This window comes from Staurois parvus, unplaced genomic scaffold, assembly GCF_062004578.1.
Source record: "Staurois parvus isolate SC_StPar_1 unplaced genomic scaffold, SC_StPar_1.0 ptg000635l, whole genome shotgun sequence".
In the NCBI taxonomy this organism is placed as follows: Eukaryota; Metazoa; Chordata; class Amphibia; order Anura; family Ranidae; genus Staurois; species Staurois parvus.
Genome location: NW_028318431.1, coordinates 677,493 through 693,262, shown reverse-complemented (window position 1 = coordinate 693,262; position 15,770 = coordinate 677,493). Strand labels below are relative to the sequence as shown.

Genomic DNA, 15,770 nt, shown 5'->3' with positions numbered 1-15,770 from the left:
GGGTGCAATGTATGGCTCAGTCTCAGAAAGTTGGGTCTCTGCCTGAGGTCATGGGTGTTACAGGAGGACAATGATCCAAAGCACATGTCAAAAAGCACCCAGAAATGGTTTCAGACAAAGCGTTGGAGAGTACTGAATTGGCCAGCAATGAGCCCAGATCTTAATCCCATAGAGGACCTGTGGAGAGATCTCAAACTATCAGTTGGAAAAAGGAATCCTTCCAATCTTAGAGACCTGGAGCAGTTGGCAAAAGAAGAGTGGTCCAAAATTCCAGTAGAGAGGTGTAAGAAACCATTGATGATTACAGGAAGCGACTGATTTCAGTTATTTTTTTTCCAAGGGGTGTGCTACCAAATGTTAAATTGAGGGTGCCAATAATTTTGTCCAGGCTATCTATCTATATACACACATATACATACATTTTTTTTTTTTTTTTGCATGGAATACGTAAGATTTGGATTTTTGTTTCTCCACTTTTTTGTGTCATACCACTACACACAAAATAAATTAACATGGGAATGCCTAAACATTTGAAGCTGCAACAATTTTCTGAGTGAAGTGATGCATTATCTGACTGAAATGCAGGGGTGCCAATATTTTTGGCCATGACTGTATATAGTATATATTTATTTATTGTAAATTGTGTCTTATTGCATCCTACCTCACATAAATGTTATTATGCAAACAATGGCCACAGTGAAAACAATCTTGCAAACAATTAAAAATGCAAAACGGAGAGAGTGCTCATAGGGGTAGATTTACTAAAACTGGTGCATTCTGAATCTGGTGCAACTGTGCACCTTTTCCCATCAGCAGTTGTCTTGTGACTTCTATCAGTGTTCAGCAGAGCACTGAAGCTTGTAGAAATGTTTTTCTGCTCTAGGTGATGCAGAACCCCTGACCTCTGTCTGGACAGTGCTGATTGGCCCTGTGCTGATCAAATGCACTCTCCCAAGAAAAAAAACCTCTATAACAATACACACTAAACTGAACATGTGCAGAGTGTCTTCACATGATATGTCTTATCAGGAGGGGGCACCAGAAGAAGGGGGGATCAGAGAAGACAGAATCAAACAGCATTTTTACAGAATGCAGAAGTTTAACCCCTTAGGTTCCACAGTGAGAATAATAGGCATGCTTTACTGCATATACTGACTGATTTTACTGTTGTGGGTTTAGTAACACTAAGCTTTGGCAATAAAATCTGGAAGCTGGTTTCTGTGTAGAGCTGCATCAGATTTTTCACCCTCCGGTTTTAGTAAATAACTCCCATAGAATTCTTCAATTCAGCAGAATGTGCTAATGAAAGTGAAATGTTCAAATAATCAGAAATTGTAACTCTACGAACTGCAGCCACAACATGTGGGCTCATCATTACAAGGTAAATTTAACAAAAGACACGGAACAGAACTACACTAATACCTAGTTAAAACATTTAAACGCAATACAATGCCTTCAAATAAGTGTGTTTATTCCAGACATTAGTTGGGCTACCCTGTTGGTTTCTAAATAAAATAATTTAGTTGTTTAATAATGTTTGTATTTTTCAGTCATCTGTAACCATCATAGTGATCACTGAATCATGCTGAAACTGGCATTATAGTGCATTTATTTTATCCATAGTTAGGGGGCATATTTTCCAGCTTTAATTTAGTAACTATAAGAATAATGGTAAAGTGATTTAAAAAAAAAAAAAACCTCTTACTTGCAGTTGTTTTTGTTCCTCACACCCCCCCCTCCACCTCACTATTTTTTTTTCTCAAATGCCTAGGTACATCGTAAATCTGTTGGAAGGACTCCCGTGAAGGCACTTGGTATCCTTGACCCGAATATTTTAAATAATCACAGGCTATCTCTTGCAAAGCCATCAAGTAACACCAGTCTTTTTGATAAGGTACAAAAGTTAATAGCAATACAACCAAGATGAACATTTTATGTTGTTGCATGTTTGTGCACTGGCCTGGAAGCACATTATTTCTACATAAAGTTAGATGCTTTCTACTCTGGAGTTGGTCTTTTATATTGACTACAGATTAAAGTGGTACTTTATTTAGCAAAAAAAAAAAAATTGCGAGCAGGCAGTTTTTTTAAATTAGACTTACTGGGTCTCTTCTGAATTAGTCTTTTCTGCCTGTTTGCACTGTGCACTGAGATACACACTCACAGCTCAGTGTACAATTTCCACATCTGCCTAAATGAATGAGCACACGCAAATGTGCGGTAGTGAGGTCATCTCTTCTCAGTTGGGACTCGGAAGAAGACCTCCTGAAGATATCAACGGCTGGTGAGGGAACTCCAGGATACTGCATCGCTGGAGTGGAGGCAAGCATAGTTCCATATAAACACACACAAATATCTTAACGGGTAGATGTTCTGTAGTCCAGCAATAAAGAACTCACAAAAGGGCTAATAACACTGCTTGGGATTTCAGTTCAGTAGGAGCACACTGGATATGTTTTTGTCATTAAAAAAAAAAAAAAGTGGGGAAATGTACATGTAATACATAGATATATATAGATATTCTGTCCTTTTTTTTTTTTCCTTTTTTTTTTAAATTTTGTCCAGATATACATTTTTAACACTTCCTCGCCCGGCCTATTGATTGATTGACGGCTGGACGGGACTCTCCTCGTTGTGACTGGGCGTCATATGATGTCCTGTCAAAATGAGCCCCTGACACAGCTGTGGGGTGGTGCAATCTATCACTGGCTGTGTCCACAGGACACAGCAATGACATATCACTACACTGGCCCGTTGCCAGTGTCATGTGATCGCTGTGATCAATTTCAGCAGATCACATGTCAATTGTATACAATGGATGGCTTCCTGCCATGCCATCCATTGTATACAATTATGTTAGCTGTGACTGGTCAAAGCAGTCACATGATACAGACAGGGCCAATCACAGCCCATCTGTATCATGTGATGAGCTTTGCCAAATCACAGCTAATCACAACAAAAGACTGAATGAGTCAGTTTCATTCAGTAACAATGATGGCAAATATCAAAGAAATTCATTGGTATTAGCAATCATTAAGTGTTATAAAAAAAAAAATCCTGATCATTTGCCCAGAGTAGTTCAATGTTACTATGGTAACGTTGTATTGTTTTGGTCACTGTTGGAAAAAAAAATAGTTGAAAAATGTAATAAAAAATTTATTTATTTATTTTTTATATATATATACTGTCACCAGTCAGTGTCTCTGATCACCGTCACACCAGTTATATAATAACACTGTACTGGACTGGTGACGATATGTAAAAAAAATGATATATTTTTTTTAATCTTTACATTTTCCCAAAAATTGTTACAAAAAATTACAACCTCCAAAAAACTCACAATACCTTGAACTGTCTATTTTCCAAAAAATGGATGATTTGAGGGGTATTTGTACTATCCTAGCATTTTCGGGCCTCAAGAAATTAGATGGGCCGTCAGTACATCAGGACTGATCAACTGTCATACACACATTATATATATATATATATATATATATATATATATATATATAGAGAGAGAGATAGATAGATATAGATAACCTTGGACTAAATAATAATAATACACTAATTTACGGTACTTTCACCAAAGAAATGTGGCAGAATACAGTTTGACCTACATTTATGGAGAAATGTTATTTATTTGCAAAATTTTATAACAGAAACGTAGGTAAATGCGATATCCCCCTTACCCCCCAAGTTTCAGGTTTTGGGGTTTTTTTAAAACACAGTGGTGATTAAATACCACCAAAAAGTATTATTTGTGTGAAAAAAAGATACAAATTTCATATAGGTACAGTGTTGCAAGACCGCACAATTGTCATTCAAAGTGCGACTGAGCTGAAAGCTGAACATTGGCCTGGGCAGAAAGGGGGTAAAAGTGCCCAGTATTGAAGTGGTTAAAGTTGTATTAAGCCAAGCATTTTATATATTGTAGCTTACCAATCATTATGTGGTGGCTGCATTAATTTTCTTTCTTAGGCTTTTTTACCTCTGTTTTCACGTGATGATCTGCACTATAACATAAGTGCCCCCAACCTATGTGAAGGAGCAAAGGGACACCAGCATTGTCAGTCTGGGGGAGGGGAGTGTTAGCTGTACAGCAGATTTAGATACACCAACAAACTGAAGCCATCCTCCAGCTCATACTGCACTTGGAGCAACAGTTTTTTTGCTTTTGGCATAAAGATTTTGCATGAATAAATAAATGATTAACATTGCAAGCACCCCTGTCAGTGATCAATGGTTTGTCTCCACGCTTTAACTGCTTCATATGCAGAAGAGTTTGTTTTGTTGCAAAAAAACAGATTTACCAGGTGAAAAGAATAGAGCCTAAACAAGAAACTAATGTAGCCATCAAGATATAATGTTCGCATTTGGGTTTAATATTGCTTTAACCACCTCCCGCCCGCCATATAGTAAAATGACGGATGCAAGGCGGTTCTCTCGTTCTGGGAGGACGTCATATGACGTCCTCCCATTCTAACTGTGCATGCACGGCTCCGGGAGTGCGCAGCGCAGCAATCGGTCAGTGCGCTGTGTCCCTCGGACACAGCGGATCACCGATCAATGGAAAGAGCCGAAGATGTCGGCTCGGTCATGTGATCAGCTGTGTCCAATCACAGCTGATCACATGTAAATAGGGAAATGCTGGTTATCGACATTTCTCTCCTCCCAAACTGTCACGCTGACAGCTCGAGAGGAGAGGAGAGCCGGTAATCGGCATCCCTCAGAGGGGACATGTACGCTGATCATCAGGGCACTGGTGATCAGTGTGCCCTGATCTGTGTAGCCCCAGCAGTGCCACCTGTCAGTGTCCATCAGTGCTCATCCATGCCACCTGCCAGTGCCTATCAGTGCCACATTTCAGTGCCTACATGTGCACATCAATGCCACATATCAGTGCCCATCTGAGTTGCCTTTCAGTGCCGCCTATCAGTGCCATATGAGTGGTGCCTTTCATTGCCCATCAGTGCCACCTACCAGTGCCTCCTCATCAGTGCCACCTATCAGTGTCCATCAGTGCAGCCTCATTAGTGCACATCAGTGAAGGAGAAAAATCACTTATTTACACAACTTTATAACAAAAACTAAGAAACCGTTTTTTTTTTTTTGTTTTTTTTTTCAAAATGTTCAGTGGATTTTGGTTTGTTTTAAGAAAAAATAAAAAACCCAGAGGTGATTAAACACCACCAAAATAAAGCTCTGTCACAAAAAAAATGATAAAAATGTCATATGGGTACAGTGTTGCATGACCGCGCAATTGTCATTCAAAGTGCAACAGCGCTGAAAGCTGGAAATTGGCCTGGGCAGAAAGGGGGTAAAAGTGCCCTGTAGGCTAGTGGTTAAAGTGCTAGTTAGGCAGAAATCACCAAGATGATAGCATTTCTGCCTTACCTAGATGTTGGCCAATTATATTAGGCTTGAAAGGATGGTAGACATGAGCTCGGCCATAGAAGCTGATCAAGATGTGCATAAAAATTTCTTTAGCCAAGCACCTCCTACATTTTGATTTTGATGCTTCTGAAGTGACGTGAAAGACAATTTTATTGTACAATAGTAAAGTCCTTATTGGCAACTTATTTCTTTTCCAGGAAACTTCCGTTGTCAGCTCTGGCATTCCTGTTAATGTTTGGGTTGACTCTCATCCTAATGATTCTGTGGCAAGTTCAACAAAACTATCTTCCTTACCCTTGGAAAACAAAGACTTACAAGCTGACTTTATGGAATCCTCTTCTAATACAAAAGTTGATCAGTGTGACCTGCCTTGTGAAAGTGTATTGGTTTCAGACGTATGTTCAGATCAGGCTCAGGAAGCAGTTCTTGAAAACCCACATATTCAATGCCTTGAGGAATGCAACACAATGGTTAGCTTGGCTTCTGAAGCAGCAAGTATTGAGACCTCACCACCTGATGGCCAACAGGTGGGTTCTGCAGACCAGTTAGGTCAGACAGCCTGTAATGTTTGCAGTAATGCAATAGCTTCAACGCTTCTGGAGACACCAACAGATCTTTATACAAAATCACCTTTAAATAAAGTTGACTTAAGCTTTAGTGCTATATTGACCACAAAGGTCGAAGAGTGTACCTGGGTTACTGATGATTTGGGCTTTATATCTGAATCTCACAATGTGTTATCTGCAGACAATACTTTTGAGAGAAATCTGAATTTTGATGGTGAATCTGAAGTTTGCCATTTGCCATTGTTATCTGGAGAGATTTCAGACTTGACTCAAAAAGTTGAGAACTGGGGAATCTTTGGAAAAGAGGAAGAAGAGAGCTTTCCGGCTGTGCTAGATACACATTGTGGTTGTGTTAGGCATGATCTCCAAGCTGAGGAGTTGCCTTCACCTTTGCTAGGTGATGCAATACATGAGTATAAAAATGAGCAAATTGTGGATGCCTCATCAGCCTTTTGGGATTCTGCAGTGGTGCTTGACAAACTTGATAGTATTGTTAGCCATGTTATTTTAGGTGATGAATGTTCTCTGCCTTTCGTTATTCCACATCCAGCAAAAACGATAACCATGGATGATGACTTTTCTTCATACAGTATTCAAAATACTACAGAGAATGGCTCAGATATAGGAGAATCTGCAGACAAATGTTTTTTCCCTATCAGAGGGAGTACACCACATTCTAAACTAAAAGAATGTGATTCCACCAAATTAACAAATGCAGAGTGGCTGAGAACCAGCTCTAATTTACATTCCATCTTGGCTTCTGATCCACAGAGTGAGGAGCTTGCTGCTTCAGCTAAATGTACCGACTGCCCTACTCCAGTCATTCCGCCTCACTCTAGGCCTCATGAAGTCTTGTCACTTCGTAGACGTGTCTGTAACAACATTTTTCCTAATGCATTGGCCTCTTTTCATGAAGTTGGCACATCTATGACCCCAATATCAAGATCTGAAGAAATTACGTGGACTACCCCTGTAATGCTTCTGAACAAAAGCATGAACACTTCTTGGAACTTGAAGGGGAAGGGGGTGAAAAGTGCTAAAGACAATGCCTCTGAGACAAATTCCTTGCTTTGGAAGTAAGTAAGCCTCTAGCTGTATTCATACAGGCCTTCATGATTAAAGTAGCTCTTATAAAAGGCAATAACTCCTGGAAACCAAGGGGATAAGTTCACCTTTTGGGAACATGTTACATTTTCCACCCGTTCTTTAGGGTGGAATATGTAACGTTCCCGGTCCTGCAGCCACCACCCTATTTCCCCCCCACCCCCCCGTGACAGCAGTATGGGGAGACGTTCTCCGTACTAGCTGTCACTTTTTAAATACAGCGTGGCTGTGCAGGGCTCCGCCCACACAGCTGCGTCCTTCATTCACAATGTTCTGTGAACGATTGGAGTACACGTCCCGACAGCCTTAACGGCTGTCAACTTGTAGTTTTCAATGAACTACCACAGCACTGTGAGCATTGTGGTAGTTCATTGAGTCTTCTTGTCAGAAGTATCGGTTTGCCCGTACGAGATGTACAAGCAAGCAGATACACCAACAGTCTGCAGGAGACCTGCAGTGATCTGCTGATTGCTGGTGCAGTGCTTTACAGGCTCCTATCACAAAACATTAATGCGCATTTTGTTACCTGCTAAAAAAAATGCATTTATTTTTGTAGAAAGGTGAACTTTTTAAAGTGAATTTCTATTGGATACAGCTCTCTACCAAATCCTAGAAAGTCTGTAGCTATGTATAAATTTCAGTTTATTTACCTCATCTATCAGTTTAATCACTCATTTTCACATTGTCTTATCTTCAATTTCTGTTCATCAGACAGCAGTACACATGTACTAAATGTTAGCCAGGTCCTGCTGAACTCGTGTCTATACTCGGTTTAAGACTATGGAGGGGAGGGGTGGCAGCACTATGGGAAAATCAGGTGTGCTAACATTATGTTGATAAAGAACAGTGACAGGAGGAATAAGCAGATGAATGAGCTGGTCACCTTGCTGTTATGCCTTCACTGTACACTTGAACGCTGTGGATAGAGACCTAGCTGTACTGGGTTTCCTAACTGCAAGAGAAAAATTCAGCTTGCTAACCTGGTTTAGCTGGCCAACAGGGCAGTTTTAGATTTGGTTAGACAGAAGAGTAAACCTTTTTTTCAAGTAAAGTAACTTCCACATACGCATTTCAACTGCACAATCTGTCTTTAATTTCTAATTTTTAGAGCATATTTGAGCTTGCAAGAAGATAATATACATTTTTAACTTATTGTTTGCCAAAGACGTTGTTGCTCAAAGATACATTTTCCCATTTCATTTTCCAGGACAGCACATGAGGCGCCACCCACCTAAAACAGGAAACATATAATTTACAATTAAAAAGCGCACTGTCACCTAGTGTTCTCCGTATTTTTGTTTCCTCCAGAACATCAGAAATGGTTTGTTATTCTTCCATCAGCCCTTCATGCTAGTTGCAGGGGCCTCCTAGTATATGACTCTCCGTGATTCCAGGGACAGTAAATCTGGGGTTGTATATCTGGGGTTTTTTAGGCTACTTTTGTAAGCATCCTAGTTGTGGGACCTTCCCTCCCCATTACCTTCTTGGTTTTCCCCAAGGTCCCTTCTGTGCCGGAGGAGAAGCAGCTATCCCCATGGGTGCTGAGGTTCTAATGGAGCCCTCCCTTACTCGCATTTGGTCAAACTCCAAGTCCTCGGTGGCTGGCTGAGCTCCTGATGTTTGCTGCTGATTGGTATGGATGGATCATAGCCGCTGGCTTCCCAAAGTCTTCTGGAGGGAAAACTGCATGGCTGGGGCAGGCTCAGACTCCACCCCTTGCATATCACGCTGGAGCAGAGGCATCCAGAGTCCCTGACTACTTCCAGGGTGCTGTGCATGTCTGCTGAGCTAGGTGAACTATAGTGCGTGGGCCAGGACAATGAAGCCTACTATGCAGCATGTCTCCCTGACTTAGCAGCAATATGGTGGGTTTGTGAGTATACCCTGGTGCCAGCATTTACAGACACCAGGAAGGGAGGGCAAACGGGTGGGGGATGGAACAGTACGCGGACCTGGATCTTTGCAAGAGCATTACAGCAGACTTCATCTGGTCGGCAGTGCTACACCATGCAGTCTGATTCTGCCATAACAGCTGCTATGCATCTAGCAGATGTCTCCAAAATATGTTGGTTTGAAGTTTTTTTCCTAAAACTTCTTCCTACCATACCTGTACTGTGGGGTGGCACAGTGTGGGGTTACCCTTAGGAGGATGTCCTCTCTTTGGGTGTTGGTTGCTACTAATGTTTGCATGCCTCTTACAAGCACAGGGTGAATGTGCTTTGTGTTTCTGATCACCATTGGTGCGGTAATTTGGAGGCAGGGGCTCTAACACCTGTCAATTTGAAGAACAGGGTGTTGGCAAACTCCCTGATCAGCAGAAGCTGCAACCTGTTAACACCTTCCTGCACTTGTGCAAGTGCTGGGCTACTGGGGTCAGCTTAAGCCATGTTCACAATCAATTACTTTTTTCAGCAATGGATGGAGATAGCCTAGTGGGGTCTGCTGTTTTAATTCTGTACTTTGATTTTGGCAATAACCCACATCTAGGCTGAATTAGAAAACTAAAATGTGGATCCTACAACATTTGGCAGGCTCCTGGGCTAAACCTCCAAACCTGTGTTTAATGACTGCTCGCTAATGCCTGCAGGTGTTGCCCTTCTGATTTGCTCTGATTGCACACTTCAGGGCTAATATGGTTGCCACCTCTTCCAAAGGTATCAGCAGATTTCATTTATCACTGGATTCGAACTTAAGACCTTATGAGCTGGGAGGCAACCTAGTTGTACTGCAGTGCTTTGGGGGAATCGCTGTGTGTATGCATTGATTAAATACATATTTGCGTCTGTTCCAACTAAAATATTTGGTTATGTCTAGGAGCTGAAGCTTTACCTATTGTGGGTTATCTGTATCTGCTATACACTCCAGTTGGTGTGCTTAGGCTTAGACTTCTATGACCTGGAGCTCCCTGGGTTCCCCCACTGGATAAATACATAATGGATTGGTAGCCATAGACAAGGCTTCTATCTATGACATGTGATCATGCGAAATGTTGGCTTTGTAGCACAGGCATCAATTGCATATGTCTAGCTGATTGATGGATATTAGATGAATACACTGTGACTGACCTCATGCTTCTGATGTATTATGTCTCTATGTATTTAAATACACAACATTGGAGCTAATGCTCGTGGTATTTTGTTTATATTCTTTTGGTACCATTGTGGATCATGTCTCATATGTGATCCCAGGGATGTTTGATTCCTATCGCCCGACACCTGGGACATGTAGTTCCAGGTGTCGGGCAGGTAGTTTTTTTTTTTTTTCTACCTTTTTAGCCCTGCTGCACGTGGAAGCATTCGCTGCTGCCCGATTGCTTCCACGCAGTGCCAGCCTCTTTTCCCCCCCCCCCCCCGATGTCTCCCGGGCTCTGCTTGCCCATCTGTGGGCTTGGGACCGGCTCACTGCCATTGGCTAGAGGGGAGGAAGGAGAGTGGACATGTCTGCTACCCTCTCCTTTTTTGTCCTGACCCGGAAGTGATGTTATATCTTTTCCGGGTCCCCATTGAGAGATTCCTGGCAATGGAAGCCGGGAAAGAATGTAATGCAGGGTGATGTGCACTGTATTACATTCAGTGTAGCACAGGGGAGACATGCAGGGTCTTTTTAGACCCTGGATGCCTCTGTAAAGAGAACCTGTCAGCAAAAAATCATCACATAGGGGACTTTGTGATGGGGGGTAAAAAAAGTTTTTGTTTTGTTTTGTTTTGTTTTTTTGTTTTGTTTTGTTTTTTTATTGAAAAGAATGAAAGTTATACCCAAGCACATACCATTCCCCGACATATACGCATGTACAAATGTAAAAGCACACGCTGGGGTGCCTTTGCATGAAATCATTGATTTGTGATACACATATCACATAAATATTTAAATGTTTAAGCCACCATAAAGCCCCTTTTTTGTTTTTAAAAGCCACAGAAATTCCTAAAATCGCCTCCGATTTAAATACAGTTTTGGTTAAAAAAAAAAAAAAAATTTCATCTGGACAAGTAGATTGTCATGAGGGACAAGTAGATTGGGGCACCGATTTAGCCCCTGGACAAGTAGTTTTTTTTAAATAATTTCCACACCCCTGTATCCACTATCTGGACTCTGTATATGTAATTGTTCACACGGTCTGCTTGAAGTGTAGGCCTCATTTTGTACATGTGGCTGCATGAATTGGGAGGATTTTACTTATGTGAAAATATCTGACCTTAACATTGACATGTGCAATCTGCAGTATGTTGTCTTGATGCATTAATGGCATGGACAACAGGGGAGTAAATGGTTTAGAGATAAAATCTCTGGTCACTGAGACCTTACCAGGGTATCTTTTATGCAATACCCCAAGCAATACATGCATGCATACATACATACGAATTCTAACACCTATTACATTATACACTCACTGGCCACTTTATTAGGTGCACCTTGCTAGTACTAGGTTGGTACTAGGTACTAGTACTAGGTACCCCTTTTGCTTTCAGAACTGTCTTAAATCTTCATGGCATAGATTCAACAAGGTGTTGGAAACATTCCTCAGAGATTTTGGTCCATATTGACATGAGTTACTGCTGCCTTTCTGTCATATTGAACCAGTCTGCCCATTCTGCACTGTCGTCAACAAGGCATTTTCGTCAACACAATTGCCGCTCACTGAATATTTTCTCTTTTTCGGACCATTCTCTATAAACCCTAGAGATAGTTATGCGTGAAAATCCCAGTAGGTCAGTAGTTTTCGAAATGCTTAGACCAGCCCATCTGGCACCAACAATCATGCCACGTTCAAAGTCACATAAATCCCCTTTTGTTTCTCATTCTGATGCTCAGGTTGAACTTCAACAAATTGTCTTTGCCATGTCTAGATGTCTAAATGCATTGAGTTGCTGATTAGCAATTTGTGTTACCAAGTATTTGAACATGTGTACCTGATAAAGTGGACACTGAGTGTATTTATGGTATTTATTACATAATCTTTGAGAGATGGTCCTTGTTGCAGAAGTTTCAGCAAGATATGTTGTTTCTTGTATGAATACACCTCAATACTGGTCCTGTGTATTTTACAGGTTACTTTAATTTTATACGTTAAGTACATGACTTGGAGGGTATTTGTCCTTGCATATGTACATGGAAGGCCCATGGATTTTTGCCATTGAGCCTTCTTTCAGCAGAGGATCAAATGCCTTACATTCAACACACTTTACCAGATGCACTCCCCATGTCTGGATCTGGTAAGGATAGAGGACATGGTTCCAGGTATCTCCCATTGGAGGTAGATGGAAGAAGAAGAAATTAATTATCCTTTTTAATCATATAACTCTTAAAGTAACTTGGGAGGTTTCTTCATCCTATATTTATGGTGTTCTTCCTCCGGTGGAGGTATTAACATTATAGTTTAATATGTGAAGCCATGTCGATTACAACATAGCCCTTTACATGAGGTTGTGTGGTCACTATAATCTTTCCTATGGTCTGTGATTTGTACAGTAGTTTAGACTTGTATGACAGGTTGTGTAGCTGGGGTAACAGGCCATTTTTCTGCAGATGCAGACCTGTAGATGTAGTGTTATGACTTGCTATCACTCTGACCCTTATACCTGACAGGGTATGTTTAACTTCAGTACTATATTTTAAAAAACCATCAGTACATTTCACTTACACAGCCACCCTAACAGAACAGGTAGTAGTGTTCTGTTACTGCTGCAGGCTCAGTCTCCTGAAATAGTGATACCTTAATGCACACCAGTATCACAGTGTGCCATATGGGTTTTTTATTTTCCCAGTTCCTTTCTGCTTTATATTGCATTTTAATGTAGGTGTTTTTTGGGTATACAGAACACTCACATTGTTGCTGTACCAGCATTCAGAGGGGAGAAAGGTCATAGGTATGGGCATAAGCATTTTGGGTATGTATGGCTTTCGGGCAGAAATCTCCTAAATAAATATAATGGCCTGTTATCTAGATGTTCATAGGTATCTCTTGTATGAAGGTTACTATGTGGGGAGTGAGTTATCATTGTATCTGATTTGTCCATGCATATCGATCATATGCAGTTTAATATTTACTATACATGATACAGCAGAGCTGTAAACTGCTAAGTACGTTTCGTAGTTGCTGTCTGACTGCATGGAAGTAAATGGGAAAGTCTCAAAACTCCTTTCCCTAGAGAAAATGGTGGCCAGTGCCTAGATTCATGCTTCGTTTTTGTGATGGTTTTCCTGCCTTCCTCTTTACTGTCTGTAGTGACCAAGGAATCCCTATGGGGGGGAGATGTCAAGGTTTTTGCTTACTTATTATTATTACAGGTACTTGTATAGCGCCGTCAATTTATGCAGCGCTTTACATATATATATTGTCCTGGTGCTATCATGCTACACACAGTGCAAGACTTGTCATAGGATACTCCAAGTCAACAATGATCTAATGCTCCAGTGCCCTATCCTACACCCCCTGCATGGCTTAGAGGCTATTCAGTAATCCAGCATGCCTTTCTTTTGTACATTGCTGGACAAGGACATTATTTTTAGGATCTTGTTGCAAGTATTTATTTCAGGTACTTGTATAGCGCCATCAATTTACACAGCGCTTTACATATATATTGTACATTCACATCAGTCCCTAACCCTCAAGGGGTGTACAATCTAAAGTCCCTAACTCCCATTCATTCATACACATACAAGGGACAATTTAGACAGGAGACAATTAACCTACCAGCATGTCTTCGGAGTGTGGGAGGAAACCGGAGTACCCGGAGGAAACCCACGCAGTCACAGGGAGAACATGCAAACACCAGGCAGGTGGTGCCGTGGTTGGGATTTGAACCAACGACCCTAGTACTGCCAGGCGGAAGTGCTAATCATTTAGCCACTGTGCTGCCCAAGTAGATCTTTGGCCTTCACGAAATCCCACTATATGTTTATCCTAGACTGGTTACTTGTTATAATAGATATGAGGGTCTGAATGCCTAAGCTACAGGCTTAGATATTTGTGATTCCTTCTTTATTTTTAAAGAAATCCTAAGATAGTAAGTAAAGCCATACTATTTTATCGTAAGACAAATGATGGGGAAAAGTAAATTGGCCTTTTGGTACTATTCACAAGACCCAAATCAGTCGCTCGAGTGTCTAAGAACACTGTATGGAGGTGGATCACATTCACCATTTCAGGGCACAGTGTACATAATTTTGTAAATAGCACCTCCCAGTGGATTTGGGTCATTTCATAGGTCTCTGGCCTCAGCATTGACAAGAGAATTAGGGGTTTTGCCTCAACAGCTCTGCAGAGTTACCACCTGGTCCAATCTTCATTCAGTGTTTTGACACATCCGGATTGCTCTGTTTGTCCTTTCAGGACTAAGCCTTGTGGGATAGTTCCTGGAAGGAGTAGCCCCACATTAATGAGTTTTTCTGTAATGTCCTTTGTGTGCTGTCCTGGAAGATGAGATGGGAAACAAGAGTTAGTTACCTAATAACTCAATTTCCACGAATCTTCCAGGAAAGCACAGATTCCCGCCCTATATTCTGGTTTGGATTACTATGTTATTCCATTAATTGCCTTCGGTTCTTCCTTACTACTGAGGACACTAGGTGACTGTGCTTTTTTTTTTATTTGATTGTGGATGATGTGTTTCCTGTTTTTAGGTGGGTGGAGCCTCTCATGTGCTGTCCTGGAACATGCATGGAAATGGAGTTACCAGGTAACTAACTCTTGTTTTCCTCAGTCAACTTCCAGGATAGCCAATGAGGTATTTCCTGCCATGGAGGAAGTTTTTCCCTCATACCTGTCTGTACGATGCCCATACAAAAAATAGAAATGACCACAGCGTGCTCTCCTGCTTGGTGTTGTCAATTTTTAATAGGAAAGCAGAGGGACTGGCAGGAACACCCGGGATTTCACACAAAGGAAGCCATGCAAAGAGAACAGTATACATATCTGGAATATTAAATGTTAAGTTTTTATGTATTCATTATGTTTTTTATCTTTGTGGTTTGTATTTAGTTTTTCTAAGGAGGCCTTTTGCAATGCATCTCAGGAAGAACTAATACATTGCCTAGAAGGAACTTTAATTGTCGTGGAAGTGCTTTCCCGGCAACTACAAGACTGGCAACATGGAACAGTCACCTCTAAGCCGTCTGAGCAGAGAGAGGCCTCCACGCAGACATGTGTAACGTATGATAATGAAGTGAGTACTTAGAGTATGCAGAAATAGTGTTTGATTTTATGTCTCTAAGCTAATTTAATGTGTATTTCCACTTTTTGCATCCATATTGGGTTATAACTTTCTTTGTTACATGTTCCCATTCACATAGCATAACTTTAAGAAATTATTAAAAATTGCAGCTTACTTTTTTTTCGTTGCTCTTTTCTGGAAATTCCAGCAAAGAAAACCCTCCCAGTCACTTTTTTTTTTTTGGTTTATAAGGGGGCAGAGTATTCACCTTAATTAACCCTGTACAAAAAGTGGCAACCACCCCAACCTAAAACTGGCATTTGCAGCAGAGTGCACATGGAAGAGTAATGCACACCACAAACAAAGTATTTCCCAGCACACTTGCCAGCCTGCAAAAGAGCCAAAGTGGCTAACAGTTTGCATTAAAAACAGAGGGTTTTGTTTGTACACATTTGCAAATATATGCGTAAGATGCAGTGCCCACGTAAAAGGACCCCTTTATATACTGTGACCCTATTTCTAAGTTTTCAGAGCTTCCATAGTATGAGCATATATA

The 15,770-nt window shown here is 41.0% G+C and overlaps 1 protein-coding gene across 1 annotated transcript in view; it reads left to right on the top strand.

The window, feature by feature from the left end:
• SPAG5 (sperm associated antigen 5) overlaps positions 1–15,770 on the top strand; it is a 96,414-nt gene that overhangs the window by 6,790 nt on the left and 73,854 nt on the right. The window contains exons 3-5 of the mRNA XM_089693618.1: positions 1,772–1,894; positions 5,592–7,036; positions 15,043–15,226. Coding sequence (XP_089549744.1) covers positions 1,772–1,894; positions 5,592–7,036; positions 15,043–15,226 — 1,752 coding nt within the window. The remainder of the gene's footprint in view (positions 1–1,771; positions 1,895–5,591; positions 7,037–15,042; positions 15,227–15,770) is intronic.